The 10,528-nt window shown below is 32.5% G+C and overlaps 1 protein-coding gene across 1 annotated transcript; it reads left to right on the top strand.

The window, feature by feature from the left end:
• Positions 1–4,208: 4,208 nt before the first annotated feature.
• On the top strand, positions 4,209–7,828 carry LOC137827753 (trihelix transcription factor DF1). Its single transcript, XM_068634044.1, has 2 exons — positions 4,209–4,816; positions 5,624–7,828. The coding sequence occupies exons 1-2, from the start codon at positions 4,536–4,538 to the stop codon at positions 7,248–7,250; spliced, it is 1,908 nt and encodes a 635-aa protein (XP_068490145.1). The 5' UTR covers positions 4,209–4,535; the 3' UTR covers positions 7,251–7,828.
• The last annotated feature ends 2,700 nt before the right edge of the window (positions 7,829–10,528 follow it).

The raw sequence follows: 10,528 nt of genomic DNA, 5'->3' as shown, positions 1-10,528 counted from the left end.
CACACAATTCAAGATGACTAAGGAGAGTGAAGTTGTCAATAACATCTAGTTCTGTGTGTGGATAACAACCGTAGGAGAACTCTGGAAACAAAGGAATAAGATGATTTTTAGGAATGGAATTATAGATCATAATGAAATCTTCACGATGGTTCAGTTGAAGGTTTGGTCATGGGTAACTATGAAGGTTAGACTAACATGTGCTCTCTTATTCTGATTGGTGTTTTGAACTACTAGTCTGTATGAGGTCCGTTATAAAAAACACAAGTTAGTTTTGTGATTGATAATGTTTTTGAGGGTTTGTGAGTGATTTGAGTTTCTTGTATAAAGATTGAGATATTTCTGAAATACCTATATTTATTATTTTTTTTTCTGATAAAAAAAAACTTATTTTTTATTTATTTTTGTTGATTTTTTTAATAAAAATTTGGTGTATAGATATCGTTCATGCGATTATTTTGATGTGTTAGGTTAGGATGAATGTTATTATCACAGTTGCGACTAAAATGAATTTCTCTTGCCCAAGGACTCCTTCTTCTTTTCATATTCTTATGATTTATGTCTTCTTTTTGGCTGCCACGAAACTTTAGTAGATTCCTTGCCATCATCAATTAATGTTGCATATGCATGCACATTATAGAAGCATAATGCAGGTGGTTCAAAGATAAAATAAACACAAGGAATAATAAAAGTAATAATAATTAATATTGCCAATGTTTCGTATTTACAGCGCACTTTAGAGTCGACAATACGAAACAACCCAGCTAAAATATAAGCATATAAATTAAAAAAATGCACATAAAATAATAAACAAACAAAATGGATTCACTTTTGAATCATATAACCATATAATATAATTTCATCATATACACCAATACTTTTTACACCGTGTCACCTTCCATCATTTCATACATCTTTACCTACCTTACTTCTTCCACTCTTCAACATCAAGTACTCACACACCCTTTTCCATTTCTACCTTATTCTTTTACTTTCTCTTTCCCATATATATATATACACATTGATGTCTTCAAATAAAACTATTAGACATAAATCATAATAATGGTGATAAATGGGCTTATAAATAATTAACTATTTGGACCCCACTCTTCGGCATTATATCCACTCAATAATTGAGTTCTAATGATTTTTTGTTTCGTGGTTCTTCTTCCTATGCATAGGTAACATTTTTTTTTATGAAAAAATATAATTTTCATGGTTGTTGATAAAGCTTCGACGTAAAAGACCCACATCGTTTGGTTTTTCTTTTCTCACTCTTAATTAATCAGTAATGTTTAGTACCAGAGAGGAAGCACTTAAAACTTCATGTGCATGACAGAGAGGGACTAAGATTTACCTCATAACATATTGTTTTAAACAAATATTATTATGTATCATTAATTAGGTTAATTCTCCATTTTATAAATTCACGAAGGGTCAAAGAAATTTCGTATACAACTTCAGCGTTCTAATTTCTTTTTCTTAGCAAATGCATTTTTCTTTATATAACTTTGACTGGAATTTTGGAATTATTTAGTTTCTTAGGTTAATGTTTATTTGGATAATGTGGATCTAGATTTATATTTAATCAACAATACAAATTTAATAAATAGGAGTATTTAGGATATTTTAATTCATATAAAAAATCACCTATGTTAGAGAAATGAGGTTTTCAGATAATAATAACGAAAACATAGTCATATTCTACCCATACAATTCTGATAAGCTTAAACCTCTTAAAAAGATATCAGGATATCAATACATAAATTAATTAAATTATCTATAAAAAATCCAAACAACTTAGTCCAATTTTAGATGAGAGTATGTACATTAGGGTTAAATTTTTTTATGAGATACTTTTTAGTAATTTTTTTATAAGGATTAGAATATCCTTAAATAAAATTATTAATCATTGTTTTTGTTTTATTATTAATAAAAAATGGAAAATTCATGAAAAAATCATGAAGTTGGAAATTAAAATACTAATGGTATATTTTAATAAATATTAAAAAAAAATAAAAGTGATTTAATTTTTTGGCATATTAATTAAATTATATATATAATTATGCATGTATTTATACTATTTAAAAACTCGACGCAACTAACTAAATATATATATTTGTCATAATTGAATAGTTTTATTCATATTTAATTTATTTGTTCTAAAGTTAGAAATATTAGTACATTTGTATAGTTGGTGGGTAGTTTGATGTGAGAGAAAATGGTGATTTTGATTGAAGTTAAAAATGTGAAAGGATACAATTTTCTTTTCCGGTAAAATGCCAAATAAAATAATATTGGGTCATAAAGTCCACCACGTTGAAGCACGTTGTGGGGTCATTACAAGTTAATGGTGAAGTCTTAGATCCAAAAAATACAAAATATGAAAATAAAGCTCACTTTATCACCTTCTCCTCTTTTACATCTAATATCTAATTGGACATTTATTGACATTGAAGGAAAAAAAGGGAAGAATTGACTCAATAACTCTATATAGTTTAGTGATAAGTATTGAACGTACAGTCACCTCATTGTACGCACCATTGTAGATGGTCCCTAATACAAAATTTTTAATAATTGGTGAAACATGTGGAGTTACAAGATTTTTAGTTATCCACAAATTCATTCTATTTATTGTGTTAGGTTGTAGCTAACTAAATTTGTCACCAGTTACTTCCCTTCATAAATGGTCTCTTTCCCTTCACAACACAGACCTACTTCTACCATCTATCTAACCATGACTAATTAATTCATCTCATACAAATACATTATTATTAATTCATCACTATCAACTAACTACATCAAAATTAGTAAAATACTAACATTTCTCCCTTAAATGCTTCACACAAATAAACTAAATTATTCAAACTCTTCACCAAAACATTAAATCAATTTTAATTAGTATTCTTACACCACTTGCTAACAACACCTAATTAGTATTTCTTAACTTCAAACTTCAATTTCATTAAAATTCCAATGCCGTGTTAAAAACAATATATTTGAAAATAAAATCCAGTGTTTTGCTAATCTAGGAAAAAAATATATAATATAATAAAAAATCATTAAACACAAATGATTAGTATGCTAAACCCAGTATACACAATTTATATACACTCTTCTCCATTAATCTTCTTATACATCTTTTAAAGACAAAATCGTGTTAGATGTCTAAGTTCTAAAACGGACAATATCTTAGATGCGGTGATAACCTTAACTATGCTATCTTAACAAACTTGAAATTGAAACATTAATATCGTATGTGAGAATCGAGAACTCATTTTCTTAACCTGAGTTGTTTTATTACATCAAGATCAATTATACTTATTCTCTTAATTATTACAAACATTTTTTAAAGATAAAATTATATAAACTTCTAAATTCTAGAAAAAAAACACCTAAATATAATAATTAACTAAAAACAGTAACTTCAATTATTTGAATTTTTTCATTTCGATTTTCAGTAAAGTTATGCTAATATGAGGTGAGATGACTATGGTATAATTAGAGTTTAAAAAAGTGAACAACAGATATTTATCTCTATATATATTATAAAATATTTTTTTTATCAATATCTCTCTTCTATGTTTTTGTAGTGTAAATAGTAGGATTAGACATATTTATTTATTTAATTGGATAAATTTGTTAGGCATTATGGGGAAGAGGTAAAAGCAGGTAATGATAAGTAGAAAAACTATTGAAAGCATTCCCTGAAGGCTAAGTTGATTATACCGTTGTTAAGGGAAACTTGGGATTGGGAGTTCTATGAATGTGATTAATTAAGGGTCAATGATATCCTTGGCATGGAGAAATGTGTAATTTCAGAATTTATTTTGCCACTCAATTCCAAAAGCTCCCAATAAGCAAAGGTGACCTACAGGGCCCAACTTATCATCTACATCGTCCCTATCTGCAGGCTGTTCCCACTACTACATATATTAATTTTTTGTTCATAAATATATATCAATACGCATATACAAAAATAATTAATATTAATGTTAATATTAATATTATTATCTTTTCCATTTTTTTTATCATTATTATTTTCCCTTTAAAGGATGCATGTTATAATTTACCCCTTAGCTTTTCTTTTGCTTTTTCCAGCACTAACGTGTGACACACATAAGAGAACCCAACGCAACCCCTCTAACACTGTGTTTCCTCTTTGAATCCATGGCAACATCATAAAAAAATAGAAATAAAAAATGAGCGAAGATTCCACAGCCCTAATCATAAAAATTAAAATAAGAAGAACAATAATAATTATGCAGAGATACAGCAAGGAAAAGTTAAGAGAGCTTAATTAAAGGGTAATATTTGCATTTTTCTATGATGAAATTGACAGATCCCACCATCTAAAAATAAACAAATCTATTCACCCCCACAAAAGCATCCTCTCTCCATGCGCACAATAAAACCCCTGAGAGACTATACTATTCCCTTTGTTTTCTCATATATTCCCTTTTTTTTTCTCAAGCTGTAATTGCTTAGCTAGCTAGCTAGGTAGGGACATCTCTCTCTCTCTCTCTCTATCTCTCTCTATGCAGCTTGGAGACACCACAGCCATGGAAACCTCCTCCGGAGAGGCTGTGGCGGCGCATGACGGTGGCGAGGTGATTATGATGGATGCAACTTCCGGTGAAGAGAAGGGAAAAGAGGGTGGCTTAGAAGAAGAAGAAGAAGGTGACAAGATCAACAACTCATGCGCTGGAAACAGATGGCCCCGCCAAGAAACTTTGGCTCTCTTGAAGATAAGGTCGGATATGGATGCTGTATTTCGTGATTCAAGTCTTAAGGGTCCACTTTGGGAAGAAGTTGCAAGGTACACACACACTAACACACAACAAAGAGTATATACATAGATATAACCAGAGATATGATTCAACTGAATTCATTATTCATGTATCTCTATTTTCTGGTTTTCTTCTTCTTCTTCTTTGGTGTATCAGTTTCTCTATCTTTGCAGCTTTTTTTCCTCGTTTGGAAGAAACTATGTATGCTGGAAGCTAGTTAGCTTCTTCAAGATCATGCATGAGGATTTTATTAACTTTTTATCAATTTCCAAACCAATAACTTTTTCAAACCCATTTCCTGTCGCTGTATTTTTTTTTATAAACCAATTGGGAGGGAGGGAGCGGGGGACTCCTCATAATTTATATTTTTATGTTTGCATATAAAATATTAATTAATTAATCAACTTTGTTAGAGTCCGTAGTAATAAGATCACTCACATGTCTGAAATTCTTCTAACTCAATCTTGTCTGATATACATATAGCGAACCATAGTTGCAATGAATCATGCTTTCAGTTAAATTTGTAAGTTTATGATTTGCTCAATCAAATTTTGTTCAGTTTATCTTCGTAATTTTTTGGTTTCAGCCTTTCATTTCATCTGATATTTTTTGATCGTATTTATTGTTCAGTACTATTTTAGGAATTAACTGCCCTCATGTTTTCATCAGTACGGCAAAACCGTTTAAAATTTTAACCATCTTTACGTGAAAGGAAGTAGTTTTGTTGCTGTTCTTGTTGTTTTCTTTTCACTATTTTCAACGGATATATATGTATTTCATAATAAAATTTGATCATTCTCTTTCTTTCTCCCTCTCTCTTTTATATATGTGTTTAGGAAACTAGCAGAACTGGGTTACCACCGAAGCTCGAAGAAATGTAAGGAGAAATTCGAGAATGTGTACAAGTACCACAAAAGAACCAAAGAGAGTAGAAGCGGGAAACAGGAGGGAAAACACTACAAGTTTTTTGATCAATTACAAGCCCTTGAGAACCAATTCATAGTCTCTTACCCGTTAACACCACAACCCACCTTGGCAACAACAAACACGGTTGCATTATTACCTCCCCCAACAAAGCCTAGTGATACAACCACAATCTCTTATGTCACCACCACTGTTCCCTCCACAAACCCTACAGCAATATCTCTCTTATCACCACCACCACCACCACCACCACCTACCAATGCCACCACCACAACCACCATCACTTCTCCAACAGTACTAACCAACCCTAGCAATCCTCCTCAACCCAACAACAATAACCATAACATCCCTTACTCTTTACCTAACATGAATAACCTCTTCTCCACAACTTCAACCTCTTCTTCCACGGCCTCTGATGAAGACTTGGAAGAGAAATACCGGAAGAAGAGAAAGTGGAAGGACTACTTCAGGAGGCTCACAAGGCAAGTCCTGGCCAAGCAAGAGGAAATGCAAAAGAGGTTCCTGGAAGCCATAGACAAAAGGGAGAGAGAACACGTGGCACAGCAAGACGCTTGGAGGATCCAAGAAATGGCAAGGATCAATAGAGAACACGAACTTCTTGTCCAAGAAAGATCAACGGCAGCAGCGAAAAATGCAGCAGTTATTGCTTTTTTGCAACAGTTATCTGGTCAGAACCAGAACCCCTCAACACAAGCCGGTGCCAATTTCCTTCAACCACCGCCTTCACAACCACCACCTACACCCCAAGTATCACAAGTAAAACCACCACCGCAACATGCTCCACAACCACAAACACCAATGGTGATGGCAAATATTAACAATATTGAAATTCAGAAAATGAGTAATGGTCACAGTGCAGTTGCTGCTACTCCTACAACTGCTGCTACTGCTATCTGCGTTGTTTCTACCACTCCTACTTCATTGAACTCTTTATCTTCTTCTAGGTGGCCAAAAGCTGAGGTTCATGCTTTGATAAGGTTGAGGACGAGTCTTGAAACCAAGTACCAAGAAAATGGACCAAAGGCTCCACTATGGGAGGACATATCAGCAGGAATGTTGAGGATCGGGTACAACAGGAGTGCCAAGAGATGCAAAGAGAAATGGGAGAACATCAACAAGTACTTCAAGAAAGTCAAGGAAAGCAACAAGCATAGGCGCGAGAATAGTAAGACATGTCCCTATTTTAATGAACTCGATGCCATATACAAAGAAAAGAGCAAAACTCAGAACCCCTTTGGCGCTTCATTCCTCAACATGAAGCCACACGAGCTGATGGAGCCCTTGATGGTGCAACCGGAGCAGCAATGGAGACCTCCTTCCCAATACGAAGAGGGTGCAGTGAAGGAGAACAGTGAGAGCGAGTACGAAAGAAAAGAAAGAGAGGAGGAAGAGGAAGAAGATGATGAAGAGGTAGAAGAGGATGAGAATGAAGAGGGAGATCTAGAGAGTGTGGAAGATGAAGGAGGTAGCCGTTATGAGATTGCGACAAATAAACTTTCTTCAGTGGACGCAGTTTAATGAGACAAGATAAGGAAGTTTCTGATTGGATGGAGAGTTTAATTTTAATTTTAATTTATTTTTTCTGGGGGTTTAATTATTTAATTTGATTTAATTTGAAATTTCCAATTTGGGGTTAGGAGATGTCAGTGAAAGGTTTTCATAGCAGATAGACACTAAAGGGCATGCCACAAACACCTGCACTATAAAATTCAATTCTTTAATAATGAGTTATCTAAAAGCATGGTGGTGCACAAGGTACCTATCTGACACACTTTCTGATCATGGGCCAGCTGAAAAGCAGATGATTGGAGTTGTGGGTCACATTCCGGCCGCCATGAACTGGGATCAGAGTAAAGATCGTTAAGAACAGTTCACATGGGCCAGCAAAGCAGAAGAAGTTATAGTGGGTGTACATGTTCTACCGCTCTTAAATTTATAATGTGTAAAGTGTAAATTGAAGATGACAGACAAACACACACACAGAGTATGAGGTCCCATAACAGTTTAATAAAATAAAAAAAAAGTCACATGCAACTCTTGTAATTTTCCTTTACTTTCATTTTATATCACGGAGCCACTGTGTAGTTCAACTTTCACTTTCTTCTCCTTCTTTTTCCTCTGCAAGTTTTAATTACTTCTGTCAAATACTTTAATACCTATTCATTTTTTTCACCATTGACTTTACAACCATGTCTTGCTGTTAGAGACAAATTGTTAAAGAAGATAGGCCACATTAAATTTTTTATTAGCTTCGTCAGGTGTCCCATTTCTTGCCAGTTAATGCTCTAAGTTACACTGTTACGTGCCACCTATTACTGTTTTTTTATAAGATAAATAATAGTAATGCAAATATATAAATTAAAAATATTCTTAATTTACACATCTATCGATATCTTAAGTATATATTTTTTAAATGGTTAAATATTGTTTTCAATAGTTTAAAAATGGCATCATTAAAATATTTTTCTTCCATTATGTCCTCATAGACACGTTTGTAAAAGCATTAAATACTTATTACTGATGTTTATATTACTTAGAAAAGAAGCACTGAATCATTTGATATGGAGTAATATTTTTAAAATTTTGACTTATTATTGTAAGTAGCGAGGAGAATACAGTAAAAAAAAAGGGTTCAGCTAGGGTTTGTAATATATAATAAAAGAAAATGATGAATAGTGAGAAAAAGTAAAAAACAAGCACTTTCTTATCTTGATATAGCTAGTTGGTAGAACATGACAACTTTGCAAGAGGCAACCTGTTCAGGTAGCACAGAGAGGAATCTTATGAGTCATGTGCTTTCCAAATTAATTAAGCTATTCAATTTAATATTCTTTTTTCTATGTTAATCCGTGTTGACTTTCGTGTATCTGTTTTTTATATTGGGATTCTCCAGATCAACAGTTTCATTATTGCACTCGTGCGGAGGTTGAAATTGCTATTCACCCTAAAACCTAAGGAATAAACAAAGATAAGTAAATGATGTTCATGATTGATTCATTTCTATTTTTCCTTCATTAACAACACAAATCTCATTACCACAACGAAAAATTGCGTGTTTTTTCATACAAGATATATTTTTAATGAGTAATTACGACCTATAAAATACATCATCTCAGTCAATATTGCACGTCACTATATTCGAGTTCAAGTTGGAACTCTTTTACAAGTAAATTTGCTTATGATAATCACAATGATAAACAGTTTCAATGTCCAAACACGAACGGATATGTAGATAGAGGAAGGGCCGACATGAAGTTTTGGAAACAACTGATTAAGGTTTTTATGAAAATTAATTGATGAAGATTGCATAATTTAGGTGTATTTCATTCATGTAATTTTTTTTTATCAGCAAATCATTCATGTAAGATAAGTTTGAATATGTTTTTTTATTTGCAGTTACCGCTATTAAATATGCAAGTCTATAGAATGTTTTGCCTAGAGCTTGGCAAAGGATTATTGTTGAGTTTTTGATTAAAATGTATAGTCTCATATTCACATATGTTTCGTATAGAAGCATCAGTTTTTATAGTGTACGATTTAGATATAAAATATTTTTTATAATTATCAGGAATAAGTGGGATGCGTGAGAAGAACTTTTTGATTTATCATAGATTTGATTTTTTCTTATTCGTAATAGAGTTGAAGTATATCAAAATACTCTTATTTATTATATTCTTTTATTACTGATAAAAAAAATATAAGATAATGTTTTTTTAAAATGGAAAAATAATTTTTGGATCGTCATTAACATTGAGGTCGAAGTCTTTGGTCGAAATGTCAGACAGGTATCAACTAAAGGTCTTTCGACGGTTAAGTTAATTTTTTTTATTTTGGTTCTTGGAGAGGGTTGGATGATAGTGTTGTGTCGAATACTGAATCTTAGTTGTGGAGAGATGCCAAGAAGGTGTGTGGAGGAAACTCAAATTCTTGGTTTGATAACCAGAGAAGGTGGAAGGTCGGTGTAGGGAGTAATATTCTGTTTTGGATAGATTATTGGATAGGTAATGATACTTTGAAAAATAGATATCCTATAATTTTTTCAAACTCAATGCCTAAAGAGGGTTTTGTAGATAAATAAAGAGTACGACATGAAAACCATTGGGTATGGCAAATAGAATGGAGAAGAAAGTGATTTTTATGGGAAACTGAAATTATAAATGAATTAAAGACTATTAAAATAGATGCTTGTAGAAATGATGAGTGGATGTGGATAGGTGATACCTCAAATTCTTTATTGCTTATAAAATTCTTTACGACCAAAATATTTTGCAGCCACATTCATTCTCTGCATTCAATTTTGATTCTCTTTGGAGCCTAAAAGCTCTTCCACCACCACATTACTTTGCTCGACATGTTTTAATTGGTAAAATTGCAACATATGATAATTTAATACATAGAGGAATTCAGACTAGAGGGGGGGTGTGTCATGTGTGGGTCTGAGCTTGAAACAGTAAATCATGTTTTTTTCACATGTAAAATGACTTCTAAAGTGTGGTATATGTATGTTGCTTGAACTGGTAGAGCTTTTGTATATTATGATAATGCTATTCAACATTTTAAACAAATAGGTTTTACGGGTCTAAACTACTTGGGAAATTGTGTTTGGAAATGTATGTGGATTTCCAACATTCGGGGAATTTGGAACCACAGGAATAGGATAATTTTCAATAATGCAGTGGTGGATCCTGTTGAAATTTTTGCTTTGACCCAAGTAAAGGTGTGGGCATGGGTAAGTTATAAATTTCCAAAGTCAAATTTCTCTTATTCTGATTGGTGTATTAATGTATATGAAAATC

Source organism: Phaseolus vulgaris, chromosome 7 (genome assembly GCF_051622355.1).
Source record: "Phaseolus vulgaris cultivar YP4 chromosome 7, ASM5162235v1, whole genome shotgun sequence".
Classification (NCBI taxonomy): domain Eukaryota; kingdom Viridiplantae; phylum Streptophyta; class Magnoliopsida; order Fabales; family Fabaceae; genus Phaseolus; species Phaseolus vulgaris.
Note: the sequence above shows the minus strand (reverse complement) of the source record. Positions and strands in the feature narration are given on the sequence as shown.